We start from the raw sequence: 22,058 nt of genomic DNA on the forward strand, positions 1-22,058 counted from the left end.
ATGTCTGGTGACACAAAGAAAACTGAGAACAGGTTTACCAGTAAGACACAAGCCTACAACATTACTAAAAGACCAAATAACTCTGCCACTTTAAGACCTAATACCCAAAGAACCATCTGTGCACATAGAGTTAGCTGCTAAGCTCAGGGCACTGTGGTGCCTCAGCAAACATTAACAGACAGATAACAGGCCTTTTTTTATTGATGGCTTTCACATGGTAAGGGCACACTGGCAGCCTTTTGTGTCTATTTCCTTCTGTCTTGTACTGATTGTGATTCAAGTTGTACAATAGTGAATCACCCTGCATGACTAAAATGAAACAATACTGTATTTGTTATGCTGTACTTGGTACTGTTTTAGCACTCAGCTGACTGCTATGTAAGAGGGACCAGTGCTGTCCAGCCATATCATTACTTTTCACAAAAGGATCTTGGGAACGCATCCAGTTTCTGCACCCATGATAGTGAGTGGTCCTACCTTGAGCTGAACTCTGTAATGCATATGGGGCCTTTCTGGAAGTCACTGTGGCCCCAGGGCATGACAATCTTATCTCTGTTCCAACCACATTAGATTAAAGCGACTGGAGAAACAGAATCATCACAATTCTGCTGTCATTGAGGTCCCTGTTCTGCTGTGTTTGTAATCCAACCGGCCTGCTAATGTTACAGTTATCTGGCTTCACTTGAGGGTATTAAGGCCCACATAGCTGTTTTGAACACAGATTCTTACTTTAGAAAAATCCAAATCCTTCTCTTGATGTTCATAATATCTCTCATTTCTGCATGTCCACGTACAATAGCCCACTATACATTGTCTGTGAACAATAATATTCCCAAGGACACGGCAAGTGTATCTGTACTACCCACTGTAAATGAGGGGGACGACGTTTGGTCGCTGGGCATTAAGAGACCCCCCTTTGAAGGATCTGCCCCTCCGGTGCTCACCTGCTCTCAGCTGGCGGTGAAGATAAGCTTCAGCGGCACCATCCCGAAACCCCAGGAGACAGGGCCAGCTCCTCCCTGTAAGAGCTGTGTCGTGACTGACTGCCTGAGCAGCAGCAGCAGCAGCAGCAGCAGTGTGGAATACTCTCTCTCCTCTTGGCTGTGATCGACCAGGGCAGGTGCACTATCACCAAACACACAGCCTGTGGGCTGACAAAGAGAGACAAGTGCCTTTTCCTGGCCCGATTTTACACAAAAAATAAGAGCTGTCACCTCTCTGAACTGAATGAATACCATTAGATTATATTAATATATTAAAAGACAGACCTGACTGCATATTTCATTCAGACGCAGCTTCTTCTTTTGGATTTGTAAGTTTTGGATTTATAATTCTGAAGCATGATCAAATGCTATCAAGTCTTATTTCAGCCAGTACATATTTACATAGAAACACTGAAGTTCTGAAAGGTACCTTTGAATGAATGACAAATACTGAGAAGGGAACTCTCTCTCTCATAGGCTGGGTTAAGCATTAAACTATAGATTAATTTTCAAAGGCACTCCCTGTTACTATGATATAACTGATCCATATAAATAAACAGACAGCAGCATCACTTCCCTGAAGAGATTTATTTATTATTCTCATGTCCAAGGCATCGGTGGGAAACTGAACAGCATTAAAGAGGGGCAAATAAAATAACCACCAAGTCACACAAATGAAAACAGCAAAAGAATTTTCTCCCAGTCTCAGAAACAGAAAAGTTATGCTCTCAGAAAGTTTATCACCACAGGAAATATTTCTTTTATCCTCTCGAAACAAAAGTTTGTTTACTGTTCTCAAACTTCTCATCAGTAAGGCCCCTATTCATCACTCTCCTCTTCACACTTGTAAAACAGCCGTTTTGGCCAGTAGCTCACAACATAATACTGTTTTCTTAAAGTATAGACTTGTGCGTAATGTTTTGTGCAATATCTTCAGACTTCAAGAAGGATGAAATCAAATGTAGTGCTTAGCCATAATTTCCCTCCAGCTTAATCCTCAGTGCTGACTTTAATAATTTCCTTTATCGAACACTTGGTTAAACCATGACTATAATTTGGGTGCTATTCAGCGATTTCCATTCATTCTTGAAATTTCAAGACAGGCTAATGGTCCTTCTGTCCTTTTTAAGGTTTTGACAGCTGGTCTGGGGTGTCTTGTAATGTGCAAGCTAAGAACACTTCATCACCCCTTTCTGGAAAATATGGATGCCAAAGAGAGGCATGTTAGAGTTCGCCAAAAGATCTCACCTCAGAGACTTCAAGACTAAAGGAGATACATACAGAGCCAGCAGGAGTGACCTCATATGTAACAGCAGTATCGTACCTATAGACCTGGCCTCATGGTAAGCTGCTCTACTTTCAAGAATCTCCAGTCCAAAACAGGCCATGTAAAACCAGAGCCTATTCTGGCAAAGTACCTTCTTTTTACAGTATTTTCTCTTGTAAATGTCTGAATTAGCGTTGAAGGTTTGGTTTTTGCAAGGTTGAAAATATACTGTCGGTTTTGTGCAAAACTCATCTCCTCCCCTAGAGGAAAGAGGCCTTTCTCTGCAGTGGCAAATGGAATGCTTTGTGTTATCCCACACAGCGTAGGTGGGTGCGTTTCAAGCAGCAACAGCTCCTAGTGTACGAGCGGTGGGCTCAAAACGCATCTCAGGAGCCTACTTTATGTTAACTATTGAAAGCTCATTGTATTGTTATTCTTAGATTACACTTTCATACAAGCCATTTACAGTACGTATTCCGGGACCCTCTTCTGGTCGGAGCAGCTCAGCTACAGCACCTTGCTGAACAGGTAGATGAGCACTCTGAAACACCCAGCACTCTCTGGTCCCCGGTGCGAGGCTACGACCAGCTGCTCCACGATGTGACCGTCGGGCAAGAACTTCCTGTGGCGCTAGCGCTGGCCCTGGCTCGCGTGGCGCACAGCTCTGCTCCTCAGACGAGTCCACAGGCCCCCGGCACGTTCACAGAACGTTGGGGAGGTAGAGGGAGCACAGGAGCATGTTCTGGCCCAGGGCGGGGAAGCGGCGGAAGGCCTCCCAGGCGTCGGAGAAGATGTTGTACTTGAGGAAGACCCGGTGCTCCAGGCTGGTGGGCAGGCTGACGTCGCGGCTCATGATGTAGATGCCGTCGTTGTGCAGCGTGCAGGTCAGGTTGAGGCCAGACTTGGAGGTGTTCTCCTTCAGGTGGAGCCACTCGCCCGTGGTGACGTTGTAGGACTGCACGGTCAGCATGTCCTCCGTCTGGCTGGCCCTTCGCCGCTCTGGCCCCAGCTCGTGCGTGTAGCCGCCCACCAGGTAGATGGTGTCCTCCACGGAGAGCATCTGCTGCTTGCGCACGTGGGCCGAGCAGGAGCTGAACACCGTCCAGGCGTCGGAGGAGGGGCAGTAACGCAGCACGCTGGTGTTCCTGTCTGTTTGTGAGGGAGGTGGAGCGGGAGACAGAGTGAAAATAAGGATGCAATAACACATGCTGGTTAAGCTAACTGAGAGCACATTTACAGTTTTACATACTATATTTTTTCATGTTTACAGCCATAAGGGAAATAAACCATTGATAAAATGCATCTTTATCATTTAATCTTAACCTTTTAGGTTTTATAATTTTATAAGTACTCCAATAGAGTGTTTACCCTCTTGTGGTGCACATTTTCAATTTTCAAATATGTTCAATCAGTCCATCAAAAACCTGGACAATTACCTTCCATCTATGACCTTCAGTATGCACTAATTGTACGTCACTTTGGATAAAAGCGTCTGCCAAATAAATGTAACGTAATGTATTGTCTCAACCATTCTCTGTCATTCACAGTGGTAGAAAGCTCCACCCCCCCCTCCACCCCCACACCTAAGTTGAAAATGCTCTAACCTCTGGCAGTGTACCCGCCCATAACGTAGATCATCCCCTGGCACTCGCAAGCAGAAAACTCTGCCAGTGGGTCTGGGAGCGAGGATACGCAGGTCCACCAGTCCTGCTCCGGACTGTAGCACTCGACTGTGCCCAGACACTGCCCGCCCACCGCATACAGCTTCCCACTCACCGCCAGCAGCTTGAAATTGGACCTGCGGGCAGAACAGGAGGACAGTTATTGGTTATATTAGTGCAGCGGTCACTGCAAATATTTCATGACTGAACCAGTTGAATCACTACTAATTAGGCAACCCACGGCAATTACACAGTAAAAAATGTACTCTACATAAAAGGGGTGTAAGAAAGGATGAATAATTCCTCTCCATCAACAGGATGACTCAGCAGTGATCACACAATAAAGCAGCAGGAGGGAGGGGGATAAAAGATGCTTCAAGCGCTGTTCTACTACCACTGCAATTACTTTCCGAGTCTCTCTCACATAGCCTGCTAATTGGTGATTAAGTCATACCTCTTTTGGTTCAGGGGTGCAACCTGATTCCACTCATTTCGACAGGGGTTGTAACAGTGCGCTGCCGATATCTCCTGACTCGTCATTCTGTAACCTCCAACGATGAACAAGTAATTGTCGAGTACGGCAGACCCGTACCCTCTCACGTTGACCATGTCCGATGGCAGGTTGTTAGCTAGCGGCTTCCAGCGCTGTTCCAACTCTCCGTACCGAAGCATGGACCAGGGTTCGTCCTGGTCTGCTAGGTCCAGACAGGTCCCGATGAAATCTCCAATAGCTACTAGAGTAGCCGTACCTTTCATGCGCATCTCTCTAACGTGGTTGCGGAGGGAAGATGGGAGGCTTCGGAACTCGGATCTTCGTAGCATCGGGTGGTAGTGACAGGTCATGAATTTCAAACAAGCGTTCCTCAGGTCGTGTGTTCCGTAAATCTCCGAAAGATTGTACAGTTCCACGCAGTTATCCTGTCTGATTTCCGACAAGAGCAATTTTAAAATTGACGTCACCTGCAAAAAAGATGCCGTCTCGATCAAATCCTCTAATGTCTCATTGACAACCTGCACTTTGGAAGTGTTGATGAACTCCAGGACTAATTCTAGCCCGGGTACACTTAATCCCTGGAGCTGGACCGAATCCTCTCCGGACTCCCGCATTCCAGAACTGTATAGTGCACGGAAGTAGTCGCTCTTTTCAATTAGCTTGCTTTTGCTCACGTTGTAGGTTTTATCATCCATTACGATTGCAATAATCTGTTCTGGTGATGACATTTTTTCTTATTTATTGGTAGTGTGTGCCCTCCCTATTTTTTGCTGTCAGACTCTGCGACAGGGGTAGGGCTGCTGGAGAGCTGGGCAGAGTCCCGGTTATCCAAAGTGGATGTACGTGTTCCTCGTTTACATTTTACAAGCGCAGAATAGGGCTGCAAGTCCTCGAAGTCCGAAAACAGGCCTATATAAGGTAATGTTCAGGCCATAGATCCAAGCATGGATAATTTATATCCCAAAAACCTTTCCTGACAACTAGTTCAATTTCTGCGGTGTAAGCAAAAAAATACAAACAAAATAGCTGCTCTCGCTATTTACTGCCTGTTTAGCAGGGTAGCAAGCTAGCCAGCGAGTTTACAACTAAGTTTTGGCACGGCTAATTTTCATCATCCGGGAAATGACTACGATAAAACAACATCATTTTATGTAAGCGGCCGTCTTCAGAACATCATAACATTTTCATTTCTTTCCCAAGATCATCTTCAGCAATTTGAATGCAAATTAGTTCCTATTTTGATCCTCACAGGAGAAACGTCACTTCTTCTTCCGCTTGTACTCTTCCCATAGGATAAGCAAGCATCGGATTTAGCTAGCGTTATATACTTGCTTAATATTACCTAAACCAGCATTTTCATAACATGATCCTGTTGTACATTAATGCAACTAATTCCTTAGGACTATCCTGACGGAATGTACGAGTATACGGCTCGTAGTAGTGTTTATTAACTTTGGCTGTGTACTACACATTTTATCATTGCTGCGTATTTCGCTTGGATTGCGTAATCTACATTGAAGCTGTGATTTAAAAAAAACAGATATTATGATAACCACTGCTGTTGGTTGTACCTGATTTAGCTACGAAGTAACTTGCAGCATCCTCCTTCCAATAGCTATTTCCAAGCTTACACCGCAATAGCTAGAGGATTGGCTAAGTATGTCCCATAACGCATGCCATACATTGTGTTCGTTTTGTATGTTCCGAGTTATAACACATTTTGGTTTCTAGCTAAATTTTTATCACAAATTCATTACCAGCTTACGATTAATATAAAATTATTTAACATGAATGCAATATATTTTCATAACCTCTTTATCCACATATCTATATTATTTATATGTATGTATACATATTTGGCCCACAGAGAATGGCAATGTTTATTTTTTAAGGGGGACATATAATACTGATGGACATGATGCGTTTGTGTTTTTTAAAATTTGAAACGTTAACGTTAGCTGACTGGCTAAATAACATCCCCGTGGAAAACACGTGCAGTTTTACTACAGGTTATTTTAGGTGTTTTACGGAATGGGAGAACAGCCACTGAGAATGTAAGTTGAAATATGCTCATACCACGTGCGATCTTACAATTTAGCCAGTTTGCAACCGAGTGGACAAGCTAGTGGTTAGCTAGACTAGCTAACGTTAGTTAACATTGACTCGTTCGACAATCGTATCAGACATGCTTAGCAGCTAGCTTTACGTTTAACTAGTCTAGCTGCAGGTTGTAGTCAAAACATGTATCGAGCAACTAAGTTTGCAATTAATATTACTGCTCCCTAGTTCGACTATCGTAGTCTAATGTCCATAATTTGCTAGAAGGCTCGTCAAGTTGGTGTTTACTACCATTTGGAAATATGTAGCATAGCCAGCTTGCAAACACAGGTAACTTTTACCCAATTAAACTTGATCGTCTAGTTAAGACTATAAATGTGAAAGGTGAACAATCCGTCTCGTATTATAAAACGCCTAACGTGAATTGACCATCTTGGCTAAAATTGAAAGCACGCTTGTGTCTTATGGTACAAATGAGAAGACTTGCCGCCGTAGGTAGTTATCGATAGCTGTTCTGATCCGTAGTTCATTCTCTAGCCAGCTGAACCTAGCAACAGCAATGCTGTCCGACTTAGTTTAGTCTTTCATGATCTCTCACTGTATTTCAGACTCGTCTGTGGGGATGCTGATGGCAGGATTAATGTTTTATTCAACCGCGTGAAAACAATTCAGAAAAAGAGCGGACAATTTGATGTGAGTATGCCACGTTCTTGAAGCGACAAAAGATTGAGTGGTGTAATTCTTTACGCTCAGCCGTTGATATTTGTTTTCCCTTGTGAAGTTGTTGCTCTGTGTTGGAGATTTCTTCGGTTCTTCGCCCGAAGCACAAGAAGAGTGGGAGGAGTACAAATCAGGTTCAAAAAAAGGTAATGCACCATCTTTTTGTGGTTTTTGTTTAACCTTTATATATCATGTAAAAACGCATTTACTACTTAACTGGTGCAGATTCTATTGAGTAAAAGGCTTCGACGGGCCTCATTTCAAAATGATTTTAAGTCGGTGGACTATGGAAGGAAGATCAAGTTGTGCTTAAAATGCTCCTATATGTAAAAAAAAAAAAAAACCCCAGTACAATAATTAGCAAATATGAGCCATTTTGAGGCTATGTGCAATTATAACCATATCCATACATCTTATACTGACTTATTCCATTTGAAAGTGATTAACCAGCTATAGTGTCTTAGAAGATCCAAAGGTTACATTGTTAACAGGGCAAATTTAATTTTCGAATGTATTGCTGCAACCTTCAGGTTCAGTTTTCCCGCTATTCATTCACTATTGTACATAGTACCTTACACAGTTATTGGCGCATCATTTTAAGGTAAGCACACTATTTGGTGTTGTGGAAAAGACTGCACAATGGTTTTTAAAAAGTCTCTATCCCCACCTTCTGATAACATTCAGATGCAGGGCTGTTTATCCACTTTAGCTTATTAGCAGATTTCTCATGACCTAAAGAGGTTATATTGTTGCAGCTATGATTGTATAACAGAGTGATCCAAATGACTCAATTCCCATATGGTATTTCCAAGATATTTTAAAGTAGCTAAATAACTATCGTCTTTGTCCACAGTCTTACAGAACCATTGATGGACAAATCTGTCAAGTGAATTCTGGACGGAGTAATTGCATTAATTGTTTGGGTGAACTTTCACTTTAATGTCATATGTAACAACAAGATGCCCAGCTTCATATCTGATTCTCACCACTCATTCTGCTCTGCAAATTTCAGCACCCATCCATACATACATTCTGGGTGCAGCCTCCCATGATACAGTGAAGTATTTCTCCAGTTCAGATGGATGCGAGCTTGCTGAAAACATCACCTATTTGGGTACGTGATTTTGTTTACGCGATAACGAATAATGTTAGGAAGGGTATGTTTCCTGATAGTGGATTACGCACTTCATTTTCACTGCCTTCTTTGGTTGTATTTTTATATACTCCCACAAATGCGCGCATACACTCATCCTCTTAAGCTACTGATATAGTCCATGGATGAGTCTATTGTGACTGCGCTGGGTGATGCATGTTTGGCTGTAGCCTCACTCATGGATCGGACGGTTTTGGTCAGCCAGGGTCACATCATCCCATTGTGCCTTAGAGACACTCGCTAGTCAGTTGGGCACTCGCTGGTCTGCACGTATCAGACTTGCAGTCTGAGGTGTGATAAGTGCTTGCAATTGCATGCTTCAGAGGAGAGCACGCACTTGTATGCGCTCTCAAAAGTTGACAGCAGCATCTGCAGCAGTGAGGCCTGATCTGTATATTCCTTTGAGCTTTTCAAATTGCTGGGGTAGCATAGCATGAAGTTCGTAAATTCTGGTATGAATTGGCAAAGCCAAGGGCATGTCAGTGTATGCTGCTTCGATTTAACCATTGAAAGACCTAGAGTGCAGTGGGTGTTGTCTTTTCCCTACATCGCAAGGTGTATATGCGTGTGTGTGCGTGCATTTCAGGACGCCGAGGCATCTTCACCGGGGTGTCGGGACTTCAGATTGCCTACGTGAGCGGCAGGGAGGCCCAGGCCGAGCCCGCGCCGGCCCACTGCTTCACGCCCAAAGATCTGAGCGCCCTGGCGGCGCCCCTGGTATCCAACTCCAAGTTCAGGGGCGTGGACATCCTGCTGACCTCACAGTGGCCCCGGGGAGTCTGGCAGTACGGCAACAGCCCAGTAAATATGCTCCTCTTCCTTTCCTCGCACCCTCATCTAAATCATCCAATGACTAGAGCCAGCCTTTGTCCCCAGTGTTTTCAGTGCTGGAGTTTCCAGTCATATTCCTTGGCTGGTCCCATGGCTGCAGTGTTTTGATTTGGTTCCTTAGGGTGCAGATTGGTCTCCTCATGAAGTGCATGCTGCCACCCACCACTGTTTCACTGTACTTAGTCTCCCAGCTGAACTGTGCTGAGCTACTAGTATATCTGTGGGCTGTTTTTGCAGAATTGGGATTTCTTCAGTTTGCCATTCTTGAACTAATAACACATTGTTTAACTGCCCTTATTTTGACTATTACAAGTGATACACATGACTATGCTGGCTTTCCTTAGAGTTTTGTGATGCTTTTTCAAATTATGCAGTCATGAATGTACATTGAGCTCTTGAGAGCTGTAAAAATCTCTTCATTTTGTCTGACTACTTACTTTTATCAAGGAGAAATGTGATGAGGAAATGATGTCTCATTTTGGCACTGACCAAGGTACCAATTACAGGTCTGTTTAGACTGTGTTGTCGTACTTGGTATTTTTCTCATTGCAGGACATAAATACTAAGTTCTGTGGCACTGCCTCTATTGCAAGCCTGGCAGAGAAGCTGAAGCCTCGTTATCATTTTACTGGCTTGGAAGGGACTTACTATGAGCGGCTGCCGTACAGGTAATGTGTGTGGCCCACCATGCACACTGTGTTCCTATGCTAGCTAGCCTCAGTCCTGGGGATTCCCCCTGTTTTGAGCTGTGTGTCTTGCAATGGTTTGCTTAAAATATCCCCATTTAATGGAAATTCAGTTGAATTACAAGCATGAATTTAGCATTTGTCCATCTCATGTGCAGTGCACTTTTGCACCTCAGGCACAGATAATCGTCAGCGTCCTATTTAATGAGAATTCAGTAGAAATCAAACCTGCTGCATACACAGTGCATTTTCCCATCAGAGGGAATACATAATTCAACATTCTTGTTTCTTGTTGTTTCGTGAAATAATCACTTGTTAAAAGTAAACAAATTTAAAGTTCAACTTATGATAAGGTAAAAGGTTAATGTTTCTATATGCATATGGAATTGTAAATGCAGCCTGAGCAAATAGCCCCCACAATTTCTGTTTTTTTCCTGTTAAATCCCATGGAAAGTTACCACCCCTGAATCTTCCTGAAATTTTGAAACCCTACTTGTATCTAAACTTTTTTGTTTTCCTCAAGCGGGTGTTTTGTTACAGTTTACTGGGTCTCGTTATTTTGTTTTAATGGGATGCATATTAGATATTTATTCTGTACCTCATTTCTGACATCATTCCATTCTGACAATAGCCATGACCTTGTGGACAACTGAGTCTTTCCCTTGGTGTCCTTCAGTTTTATTAATAAGCCTTTCTCCTTTTGTTGGGTTGTGGTGCGTGGTATGGCAGGAATCACATGGTACTGCAGGAGAACGCGCAACACGTCAGTAGATTCATAGCCCTGGCCAACGTCAACAATCCTGCCAAGAAGAAGGTAAACGCTGTCATTTCCACAGCAGCACCACATCCAATTTTGTGTGTGTGTGTCTGCGCGCGCGTGCATGTGAACGTGACACTTACTGTATCTTTTATCTGTTTAAGTATTTGTAATTAAATATTTAGACGTTTCTCTTCCCTCTCCAGTACTTGTATGCATTCAGTATAGTCCCAATGAAAACCATGGACCCCACAGAGCTTGTGAAACAGCCACAAGATGTCACTGAAAACCCATACAGGAAGAGTCTGAAAGAAAGCAAGAAAGAGAAGCCTGCCTCTACAGCAGATTTTGGGGAGGTACGTGTGCACTATTCAAACACTGTCACCTCAAATATACCCTTTTAGGGAACAGCTGGTGTGTGTTTTTATTGCTCTTTGTTTTGTTTTCATTACTTTTTATTGAAGTAATATTTTGGAGTGACGGAGTAACATTCTGTATGCTAGCCAGTATTTGCCACATTTGGCAGTAGGATCTGCGGTTAGATCAGCATTTAATGCCTCCCCATGGGGTCCCTGCATTCAGATGTGACAATAACTGGAGCCATCCAGATGGAGCTGCTGTGATGCCAAGTCTCATCCTAGACTGTGTGCGTGTGTGTGTGTTCACGTGTGTGCGTGTGTGTGTGTGTACCTGTGCGTGTGTGTGCATATGTGTGTGTGTGTGCATATGTGTGTGTGTGTGCACACGTGCTTGTGTGTATGTATGTGCATGCATGTGCGTGTGTGTGCATTCTGCAGGAGGAGCCAGCCGCTCAGTTCTTCTTCGACCTGAAGAAGAAGGAGCCGCACCAGGGCCAGTTCAGGAAGAGGCAGTCTGACGGGGACAGACACACCCAGCCCAAACAGCCTCGCAGGCCACGTGAGTCAGAACCCACCACACGCACTGTTCTGTTTACTTTGACCTTCACTCACACAGATCAGACAGCAGAGAGAACGCTTTGATTTCCATGCTATCTTGTAAATGCTGGTAATTGCTATCTGGTGAAAATCTGTTTATCTAGCCAAGCGTGACAGTGTCAGAGCATTGTTATTCTTTTTTTGCTGATAATTAAATGTTCAAATGTACATTTTGGCATGCTGCTTAAAGAGAACCCCCCCCCCCCAAACAATTTTTGTCCTTATCATTGCTGATGTATTCCCCCAAACCGTAAACAACAAAGCTTTTAGTGAGTAAGAGGGGGCTTTTCCAGATGCTTTCCTTTGTGATGAATCATTGCGATGTTCAGCTCTTTTCCCATAAATTCCCTGAACAATATTGATGGCTTTTCAGGGCGGTTGGTTTTTGTACTGTACTGACCTGAGAGGATGTTTTTTGACATGATTACTTGGGTTGTTCTATGAGAGAAGCTTACCAAGTAAAAAGGCTGTGTTTATAAATATGCCCTAGAAAGGCCTGGTCCCTGGTGTCTGCACAGGATGTGTAAACACTCACTTGGGTCTGTGCCTTTCCAGATATATAACACATCCCTAAATGGATTGGCTTGTTGGGTGTTATTTAAAAGCACAAATGAAGCCTTTATTGACCATTAAGTGATTCCTTTGGCTGGGAAAAATGACTGCACTCACCCGAAATAATTTGCTGCTACTTTTTTTTCTTTTGTAAATTTGAGGATTACAGTTTTCTGGTATTGAAACTAAAGTCTCTTTTATAGAGTAACCACCCTTAAGCGTACTGTCAGTTTGCCTGACATGCATCACTGTTGTATGACCCTTACTAGCCTCTGCCTCCTCCCCCAGCCCAGCCCACTGGACCCTGCTGGTTCTGTCTGGCCAGCCCAGAGGTGGAGAAGCACCTGGTGATCAGCATCGGGACCCACGTGAGTTCATTACATTTATCTGGCAGGCGCTTTTATCCAAAGCAACGTACAATAAGTGCATACCGAAGGTCATTGGAATAACTACAGAACACAGGTCTGATAAAGTAGAATGCTCATTATGTAACAGTTATTCATAGCCATGAACACATTAAGTACACTTCACACTGTAAGCATAGACTGGGTCAAAGAGTAGTGTTAAGTCAAACTAGGAGGCATGACAACAAGCTACAACATCAAGATAATGATACAAGTGCAATATAAGTTCTGGATGGAGGTACATGTAATGTGAAAGTGGTGCTGGAGGTACAGGAGTTCATGACAAGCACTCATCTTCGAAGCAGGTGTGGTTTTGTTGTTGACTTTTGGGGGCACTTGTCCATAGTAATACGGCAGATATGATAACCTGGATCACTCCTTGGTTTTTCCGAGCTTCGCTGTGGCCCCCTCTAACGTCTCGTCGACGTAACAAGCTCTTCTGCATTTAATTTGGCGTAATTACCACACAATGTATTTTTTAATTCATTTAGGATTATCTGAGAAACGCGGCTGTCATTCCTAGCCGGAGGCCTGATTTATGTTCTCGCCCCGTGGAAAACGGCTCGCGATAAGAGCGCTAAACTGTCCCTAATTTGCAGAAAGTGAACGCGGGTTCCCCCTGGGCCCGTTAGCGAGCGCGGCAGCGGGGGCTGTTATCGGCGCTTCGCAGAAGCCACTTTGAAGCGGCCTTGAAGTGTGAGGTGCTTCTTAATGAGCGACGCATGACTGGAAGCTCGCCGCGGATGACTCACCGGAGGAGGGTTTCCCAGAACCCACTTTGTTTTGGGAAGCGAGCGAGCGCTTGATTAGCTCCGCTCACGCCATGTGAACAATCTCGCGTTCAGAGCAGCGGCAGCACGTTAGACGCGCAGGTTTGGAGTCCCTCGGTATCGCTGCCGCCAGCTGTTCGGTGCTGAAAGCAACCGAATTGGCTTTAATAAGTTGTTAATGTGCAGAAAAAGTTGCCAGGTTCAGGCTGCGTGTTATGCGGAGGGAAATGTTCCTTCTGTTCCTGGGAACCACGATTAGTTGAAAGCGTAGATTGTTTGTATAAATTATCCTACGTCTGATGGCGAAATCTTTATAGCTGGCAACGCTGCTCGGTCTACACTCGTTTCTCCTTTCTTTTAAGCGTCGGAGTCTGTTTTTCCGCGGTTGAGCTTCAGGCCCCTGCAGCGTTGCTCCAGGCAGGGTCAAGTGCAGCGGCTTTGTTTAATTTCTCACGAGGAATTAATCCTAATCCTCTGTGCACCTGGCCTACCTGCAGCTTTAGATAAAGCCATTCCATTTCAGCGCGCCTCTCTTCCTCTGGCTGCATTCCGCCCATCTACCCTGTTGGGACTCTGTGGTGTGTGTGTCTGTGTGTGTGTTGCCCTCCCCGTTTTTGAATGATGTCTTATCTAGATTAATAGCTAATTTAGTGGAAATGTCCATCAAAGGTTGAAGGTAACCCTCATGTTTCACAAGTGCCAAAAAGCTAAGTTGTAGCCAAAAGCTACTTGCTCTAGACAATAATATTTGCTTTATTTATCAGTGATTCCACAGTGCACTGCAGTAAACATTCTTTTGCTTACACAATTTCTTCCTATAGATGTACTCCCATGAAAACATATGCAAATTGAACAACCATGAAATAACTGCAGGGTTGATTTATTGTTGTCTTTTAGGCATTAATTATCTTGACCAATCTTTGGCTATTTAAATTGATGTAGTAACCTACACCAGAACAGACTCAGGAACCCCAAAAGTTGAGACTGCAACAGCAGTCAGTGACAGTCTATTAATGTGCATAGATGGAGAGTATCTCATGGGCAGTTGAAGAGAAGCCTGAAGAGACTTCCTGATACATTCATCTTTTATTTGCAACAATCAGAAATCCCACACATTGGTCACACCCAAAGAACGTATCGACCAGTTACTTCTCACCATGTTACTTCTCACAACTGTCCGATGATGACCTCTTCTGACCTTGAAGTGACTGCGCCTGTCGGCTCAATTAGTCATGGGATCAGAGTGAATGACTAATAGCAAAACATAGGGCATGACTCCCCTGGCCATCTTACACCACATCACACTGATCCTGGAAAGTGTTGAGGAATCGGCCATTTTAACCTAACAGGCTGTGCAATCCTGACCCCTCCGCTCTCTCTCTCTCCTCAGTGCTACATGGCCCTGGCCAAAGGCTGCCTGACCCCAGACCACGTGCTGCTGCTGCCCATTGGACACTACCAGTCTGTAGTGGACCTGTCGTCAGAGGTGGTGGAGGAGCTGAACCGATATAAGACCACCATCAAGGACTTCTACAAGAGCCGAGGCTGCCGCTGTGTACTGTTTGAGAGGAACTACCGCAGCCAGCACTTGCAGCTACAGGTACTGTATGATAGATATACTGCAGTACAGACTGTGCCTCTCCCTGTAGCCAGCACTTGCAGCTACAGGTACAGTACCACATGTATGCATTACGTCAGATCATGTATAGTATGTACACTACATTTCCAAAAGTATGTGGACACCTGAACATCACAACCCTATATACTTGTTGAACATCTCATTCCAAAACCGTAGGCATTACTATGGCATTGGACCCCCTTTGCTGCAGTGACAGCCTCCAATCTTCTGGGAAGGCATTCCAGTAGAACTTGGCTGCGGGGATTTGCTTTCGTTCAGCCAAAAGAACATAAGTGAGGTTAGGCACTGATGTTGTGCAGAAGGCCTGGCTCGCAGTTAGCATTCCAGTTTGTCCCCAAGGTGTTTGAAGGGGTAGAGGTCAGGGCACTGCAGGCCAGTCTTCCCCACCAAACTCAGCAGGCCATTTCTTTATGGACTCGCTTTGTGTACAGGGGAATTGTCATGCTGAAACAGGAAAGGGCCTTCCGAAAACTGTTGCCACAAAGCTAGAAGCACGCAATTCTCTAGAATGTCATTGTCTGCTGTAGCATACTGTAGACTTACGTTCACTGGAACTAAGGGCCTAGCCCAAACCATGAAAAGCAGAAGCTCTTAAGGAACAGCTATTGCAATAATGTTGTTTCCAGAGGTAGTTTGGAAATCCGTAGTGGGTGTTGCAACCGAGGACAGAAGATTTTTACTCACTACTCGTTTCTGCACTCGATGGTCCCATTCACTTACAGTTGACTGGGTCAGCTTTAGCAGGGCAGAAATTTGATGAACTGACGTGTTTGAAAAGTGCCATCCTATGACAGTGCTACATTGAAAGCAACTGAGCTCTTCAGTATGACCCATTCTTCCAATGTTTGTCAATTGAGATTGTATGCTTGATTTTATGCATCTGTTAGCAATGGCTGTGCCTGAAATAGCTGAAACCACTAATTAGAAGGGGTGTCCACATACTTTTGGAAATGTAGTGTACCTGCAGCTTACATGTACTGTACTGCACATGCAGTTCAGGACAGACGATGTGCCTCTTCCTGTAGCCAGCACCTGCAGCTAAGAGTACTACACAGTTCTCCTGCTACTGGACACAGTGTCCCTGTTCTGTCTTTACTGATTAACTCTGCATGGCTCTCCATTTGTTTCATGTCTGTGTTTTGGAAAGATTTAGGATTGCTGCATTGTATTATTAATGTTGTAATACTGCCTTTCTTTGTCTAGTACTTCCTGCTGCTTTCTTACCTGTCTTGTTTTTTGTGATGATGATGATGGATGTGTTTTTCTGTTATGATTGCTTGAATCCGTGAGAGAGTTTATAAATGAGAACAGGCCATCCGGCCCATATAGACTCCTCCCCTTGGCTCCTATCTAGAAAGCGTTTTTTAACTGTCTAGGCTGGCTCAGAACTTGTGGCTGTGTCAGTGTGGTGTAGCAATGCGTGGCTGTGTCAATGTAGTGTAGCAGTGTGTAGCTGTGGCCGCTGCTCAGCAGGGCTGGCTCTAACAGACTCTGGGTCAGCCCAGCAGTACCACACAGAGAAGCTGAGGTGAGTCCGGGGGAGCTGGGAGAGGCTGTGGAGATTTTGGGCCTTCCTCCTCCCCGGGCCCATCCCCATAGTCATATCAGTTTAAGTCCGAGAGGGCAAGACTGTCTGTCTGTCCACCATGACGAGGAAATGGATCTGAGGGACGTGTCTCCTCCCAGTGATGACCATCACCAGTAAAGACTCTTAGACTCTGGAGACCCCTCCAGACCACTGTTGACCACCCTGGACATTTACAGCGGATATGTGTTAGGAGTGCACCGGTCCTCTTTTGACATCTTTCTGTCTGTGTGTGTGTTTCCCAACCCACCCCAAGGTTGTCCCAGTGCCTGCAGATAAATGCACCACAGAGGACATCAAGGAGGCCTTTGTGATCCAGGCCCAGGAACAACAAATGGAACTCCTGGAGATCCCAGAGCATTCGGACCTCAAGCAGGTATCCGTCCTCCCCACCTGTCCCCATCCCGATTGCATTTAACATTTTAAACCCCGATCCCCTTAAAGCACTTCGTGTGGACGTGTCATTCGGTTTGTTCAGCCGAGGGAACCCTTATGCAACGTTTTTTAAGATTTAGCATTCTGTCCTTCACCTCGCTCCGTGTTTTGCTTACTGCGCCCACCTCTCGCCTCAGTTCCTTCCCCTGTCTTTCACACTCATCAACGCCCCTTTTGTTTCCAGCATTCCATTCTTATCACTGTTTATATTAATAGCTTCGGCATTCCCGCCACTTGTCTTCCTGTTAATTGTGACATAAATTATATCTCCAGCCTGGAGGCATTGTGCTCGTGCATTTCATAGACGCTGAGTAATTAAATTGATAATTAAAATACAACTTGCTCGGCTTAAACTCCCAGGCCCCTGAAGTAATAGTATACTAAAATTGCTTTTTTAATCAAACAAAACAGAAATAAAGCAAGTAGGATAATGGTGAAAATCATTCTGGGAGACTTTTCTGAACGTTGTGCTAGTGTGCACAGCCTTTCCCTCTGTGATTCAGTATGAGATGTAAAGGATGACTAATACTTTCTTTTATAGGGTTTTGTAGCGTATTGTAAATGGCTGAACAATGTTTTAAACAGCCTTCCTGCAGTACAAAAGCCCAGAAAAGCAGCACTGATTCCCTGAAGTCACGCTGCCCCATTCTTGGTGTAAGAGCCTGTCATTTAAAAGTACAGGCATGTTTTCTCTTGTATCTTTTATTCATGTATTACTGCATCCCACTGCTGTCAAAGGGTTCCACCTGATTGGCCCCTGCATTGGGTTTTTTTGAGTTCCTTCTGGAACATATCCAAATATGTGTAACAGCCAGATTATCAATGCCTTTGTGATAAAATTAAACTTGATTGATTGATTGATTGATGGATGGATGGATGTGGTGCGTAGTGGTGTAGACACCCAAAACATGAGAATGAGGTTCACACCCCCTGCCTTTTGCCTCCAGATTGCTCAGCCTGGGACTCCATACTTCTACGTAGAGCTGGACACTGGAGAGAAGCTCTTTCACAGGATCAAGAAGAACTTCCCCCTGCAGTTTGGAAGGTATGGGCCTCCGGTGGGATGTCATACTGCCACAAGGCTACTGTGTGTACTGCTCTCAATTGGTGAATTAGGATTATGATTTGTGTTGGATGGTATTTTTTTATGAAGATGATAAAATTATTCATTATGGGTGATTTGCTATACTGCAGTGCATTTTATAAATGCACCTTTGTACTGTGTACCTCTAATATACCAATTAGTGGCTTGAACACCAGGGTAATGGGCAGAACAAGAGTGTATATAACAGCAATAGATTTTTCACACCCCAGCCATAGACATGAATGTCAGCGTGACACGTGCACACTCAGAACCCCATGGTGCTGGTGGTGCCCCAGCACACTCAATCTGTGTGCCCCCTCCAGGGAGGTGTTGGCCAGCGAGGCCGTCCTGAACATCCCAACACGCGCGGACTGGAGGGAGTGCAAGTACAGCCGGGAGGAGGAGGAGTCCCTCACCAAGAAGGTCCGAGAGGCCTTCGAGCCCTTTGACTTCACCATGCAGGACTGAAGGAGGGAGCGGTCTGTGAAAGAGGGAGCGGTCTGTGAAAGAGAGGCTGTCTGAGGGCAGGGCGGAAGGAATGCTGTACCACGCTGGGTGGGAACTCGGTTCACAAGGTCAAGACTCTTGTTCTCTGAAGCTCCCTTCAGTCATTTCACCAGACCGTGATAACGGTATAAAACAGGAATTTTTACCTTCCTTTTGTATTAGGGGATTTCATGTTTTTCTTGTTTAAATGGAGGCCTCGGCACACCATTGGGCCTGTGTCTTCTTGCTGGTTAAGCAAGCTTGACTACTAGTGGTCGCTGGCGTGGTCAGATTTTTAGGTAACAATTGCCCTCTGATTGTGAGCACCATGGCAACAAAACCAGTTGTCAGCAATTCTGCACTCTAATATAGGCAAAATGTTGTGTACATAAAATGTCCTCTTTTCTATTGTCTTTATTTTACATGCAGTCCCTGATTAAAAGCTGATTTTATGTTTGGGTTACAAGTATGCATTATGTACTTCCATAAATGACATTTAGCTCTTCTTTTAAGTTTTATTTATGGTCTGAACTTGGATATGGACACTGTCTGGTAATGCTTGCTGATATGTTCTATTGGATACCTTTTAAACCAGGTAAGGCATAACAAAATTGAACATGTCAGTTTCTTTATGCTGATAAGTGAATTATCCGGTAGGACCAATATGGCTTTTCATGAGTGTGTACCCCTGCAGAAATGTGACATGAATTGGCTGAGAGCTTAAGCTATTTAACTTTATTTAGCCAGGGAGCGCAACTGGCAACCAAGTTTTCTAGCAATTACCGCCTGGGGAGCAAAACTGGGGAGGAATGCAAACGGTTGTGTACTGCTACAGAACAATAGGATATGTGATATATGAATAGGTCTGGTCTGTGAAAGTTTCTGATTTCGAAAGGTCGTAGCCTGTATGACTGGTGGAACGAAGACTTGAGGAAACTGGATGTTTCTGTTTTTAGGCCGGGAATCCCAGGAGAGTTCCATACATGTCAAAGTATGGCTTTCAGTGAAGTAAAAGAACTTGGAGTTGGAGACTGAAGAGAGAAACTAGCATAGTAAAGCATGTTGCTCTTTTTCTGTCTGTAAAGTGCACAATACATTTCACATAGAGAATTTAAAAGCATGTAAACAGGAAGGCCGGAGGATGCTGTCAGATGCTGATTTGCAGAAGTGAACAAAGGCAAAAAATGCAAACAAAAGATAATACTTTCTCTCCACCTCTGTTGTCATAGAAACGGACAGCAGAGCTTGTTTACTTGGCTTGTTCCTGTGGGTTTTTTTTTTTTTTTTTTTTAATCGGAAGTGGGAGCGGGAGAGGGATGGGGAAAAATGCACATTCTTTGGAAGGGATATCCCACCATGGTGAGTCATGCCCAATTCTTCACACGCTTCTCCTGACCTCCGCCCCCCCAGTCAAGTGTGGGTTTCTGTATATTCTGCCAGTCACCAGTGCCGAACCTGCCCTGCTGTTCCTCTGAGTAGCACAAAATGCTTTTTCCCTTTACTGCTCAATTATCCCCCTGGGTTACCGAACGCAAAATTGCTTCATGCTCGTCCTCCTAGAGAAACGATTATGAATCCTAACCGTAGTTTCAGAGAAGAATGGCAACATCAGTTGCTGTTTTTAGTGGTGTGGTTCAACCATTGCAATGAAATTTTGAGAAAATCTGCCAAAGTGAGAAAATCCACATCAGTTTCTTAAATCACGATTGGGTCTGGGATTCTCATTAATGAAACGGTAAAATAGAATGTTGGGCAGGCCGTTCCCTGGCAGTTGTGATGCTGTTACTAACCGGATCTACGAAAAGGGCTCTGAAGGAAGGAAATGAGTGTGTTCCTGAATGCGGCATTTCCTGTAGAATTTGGTAAAATTAGAGAATGTGCTCCTGCTTTGTAAATGCAATCTATAGCCATGGAAATATTATCTCTTATTCAGAGCTAGTTTTCTCTTCGTTCTGAAGTTGTGAGTTCAATTCTGGAAGCAGCTGTTCAAGAAACAGGCTGAAATGAGAGGGAACTATTAATAGCAGTGGCAATGGTGTTCATATTGGGCATCTATTCGTCTTATGTTTAGATAAATTGTTCCATGAACAGTGTGCACTCTGAAGTGGTTGGCACTGGCATGGCCTTCACTAGAGGTATCTAACAGCAGGGGTCAGTGTGGAGCAGCTATACGTCATTCAGGGTACCCGCAGTATGTGTATACGCATGTACATACACGCAGTCAGACCAGGATTGAAGCAGGCTACAGTAAAACCACGGGTAAAACCAGTGACTTCAGATACCACTGTATAGCATGTCAATTTGGTTATCTGGTGTCCCTCCCTCTTGTTTTCTTTAGTGGCTTTCTTAATGTCGGAAATACTCGTGTTACTCCTGGCCAAGAAAACAAACTGACTCTTTAAAAGGAATGTGCTGCGTGTATTGGACTGAATGTATGTGTACAGATCTGCAGTGTTTCTGTGTGTGCTGCCCTGCCAAGGTCATCCTCGACTCCACTCAGTTCATTTCCAAGTGGTGCCAGGCTACTGTTTTTTTAGCCTCTGCCTGTGTTCTCCCGCTGGAGGAACAATGGATGACATCTTCCTCTCCTGGCCTATTATTTTTCTTGTGGGTTTTGATTAAGAGGGACTCTGGAGGGTCTCTGACAAAGTTTTTAATCAGTTTTATTGCACTTCTAGATTATGGCCATTGAGCTGTATAGAGAAATACAAAGTGCTGTTTTGTTTTTCCTCTGTTCAAATGGGTAAAAGTAAAATGAAAGTGAAACATACAGACCCAACCAGTATTTCTTTCCAGATCCACATCACTGCAAATGGAGATAAGGTATGCGTAATACTGCCCACAACCTTTTCAGTGCACTGAAAGTAGTTTAAATATTGATTCTGGAATGTAGACAAGCCAGATTTGTGGATGAATGTAAGAGAACCAGCAGGGCCCCATATCGCAAGTTAAATACCTTGAACAAGACTCAAACATTCCTTATACTCCCAGATTCTTCAGACTACATTAGGTAGCCTTGCAGCTGGTTCTGTCCATGTTGGAGCTGTTCAGTGGCCATAAGCCTTAATTTAGTCGTCTTGTTCTCTTTCATATTTTTCATTAAGTCTTTTTGGTAAACTAGAAAGTACACTGTAAAGGAACACTTACACCTGGGAACAGGCCTGGGTCAAATATGTATTTGTTTTGGATTCAAATGCTTTTCTACGCTTTACTGATCTTGTCTGATGTATTGAAACCAATGAAATACTCTGAAAAAGTCAAAACCCACCTTCTGGTCACATTGGCAGGCTCAATTACTCCAGGCAAGATCAATAAAGCACAGAAAAGTATTTGAATCCAAGACTAATATGTATTTGACCCAGGTCTGCCTGGGAAACTATGGTGCAGCTCTGGTTGTGAAAGTTTCCTTTATCAAAATGAAAAAAACTCAGGGAAAGACCATGGTGTCAAGTGCTTTTCATCAAGGCAGAACCTTTAGTCAAATGCAATTAGTGGCTTATCTGTTCAATCTGGAATGGGTGGGCAGCCAGGAAACAAC

General features: G+C 44.1%; 2 protein-coding genes across 3 annotated transcripts; one reads left to right on the forward strand and one right to left on the reverse strand.

Annotated features, from left to right (window-relative positions):
- Window positions 1–1,556: 1,556 nt before the first annotated feature.
- On the reverse strand, window positions 1,557–5,160 carry klhl42 (kelch-like family, member 42). The gene is made up of 3 exons (XM_035426751.1): window positions 4,366–5,160; window positions 3,855–4,048; window positions 1,557–3,399 (listed from the first exon to the last, which is right to left on the reverse strand). The coding sequence occupies exons 1-3, from the start codon at window positions 5,130–5,132 to the stop codon at window positions 2,951–2,953; spliced, it is 1,410 nt and encodes a 469-aa protein (XP_035282642.1). The 5' UTR covers window positions 5,133–5,160; the 3' UTR covers window positions 1,557–2,950.
- Window positions 5,161–5,206: 46 nt separating this feature from the next.
- On the forward strand, window positions 5,207–18,986 carry cwf19l1 (CWF19 like cell cycle control factor 1). Of its 2 annotated transcripts, none has more exons than XM_035426750.1 (14): window positions 5,207–5,322; window positions 7,071–7,155; window positions 7,244–7,328; window positions 8,195–8,296; window positions 8,922–9,136; window positions 9,719–9,834; window positions 10,582–10,666; window positions 10,816–10,965; window positions 11,407–11,527; window positions 12,406–12,485; window positions 14,682–14,891; window positions 16,772–16,891; window positions 17,898–17,995; window positions 18,358–18,986. In XM_035426750.1, exons 7-14 carry the CDS (start codon window positions 10,589–10,591, stop codon window positions 18,500–18,502), a joined length of 1,002 nt encoding a protein of 333 aa, XP_035282641.1. In that variant the 5' UTR covers window positions 5,207–5,322; window positions 7,071–7,155; window positions 7,244–7,328; window positions 8,195–8,296; window positions 8,922–9,136; window positions 9,719–9,834; window positions 10,582–10,588; the 3' UTR covers window positions 18,503–18,986. The 2 variants fall into 2 exon arrangements, with proteins under 2 accessions (XP_035282641.1, XP_035282640.1); XM_035426749.1 differs by lacking the exon at window positions 5,207–5,322 and adding an exon at window positions 6,436–6,458.
- The last annotated feature ends 3,072 nt before the right edge of the window (window positions 18,987–22,058 follow it).

This window comes from Anguilla anguilla, chromosome 7 (genome assembly GCF_013347855.1).
Source record: "Anguilla anguilla isolate fAngAng1 chromosome 7, fAngAng1.pri, whole genome shotgun sequence".
NCBI classification, from domain to species: domain Eukaryota; kingdom Metazoa; phylum Chordata; class Actinopteri; order Anguilliformes; family Anguillidae; genus Anguilla; species Anguilla anguilla.

Coding starts and splice junctions, on each gene's coding strand:
- klhl42 (XM_035426751.1), bottom strand. CDS start 5,132: ATGTCATCACCAGAACAGATTATTGCAATCGTAATGGATGATAAAACC. Junction 4,049..4,365: donor GCACCCCTGAACCAAAAGAG/GTATGACTTAAT, acceptor TTCTGCCCGCAG/GTCCAATTTCAAGCTGCTGG. Junction 3,400..3,854: donor GGGCGGGTACACTGCCAGAG/GTTAGAGCATTT, acceptor CCTCACAAACAG/ACAGGAACACCAGCGTGCTG.
- cwf19l1 (XM_035426749.1), top strand. CDS start 6,436: ATGGGAGAACAGCCACTGAGAAT. Junction 8,297..8,921: donor TGAAAACATCACCTATTTGG/GTACGTGATTTT, acceptor CGTGCATTTCAG/GACGCCGAGGCATCTTCACC. Junction 9,835..10,581: donor TATGAGCGGCTGCCGTACAG/GTAATGTGTGTG, acceptor GTGGTATGGCAG/GAATCACATGGTACTGCAGG.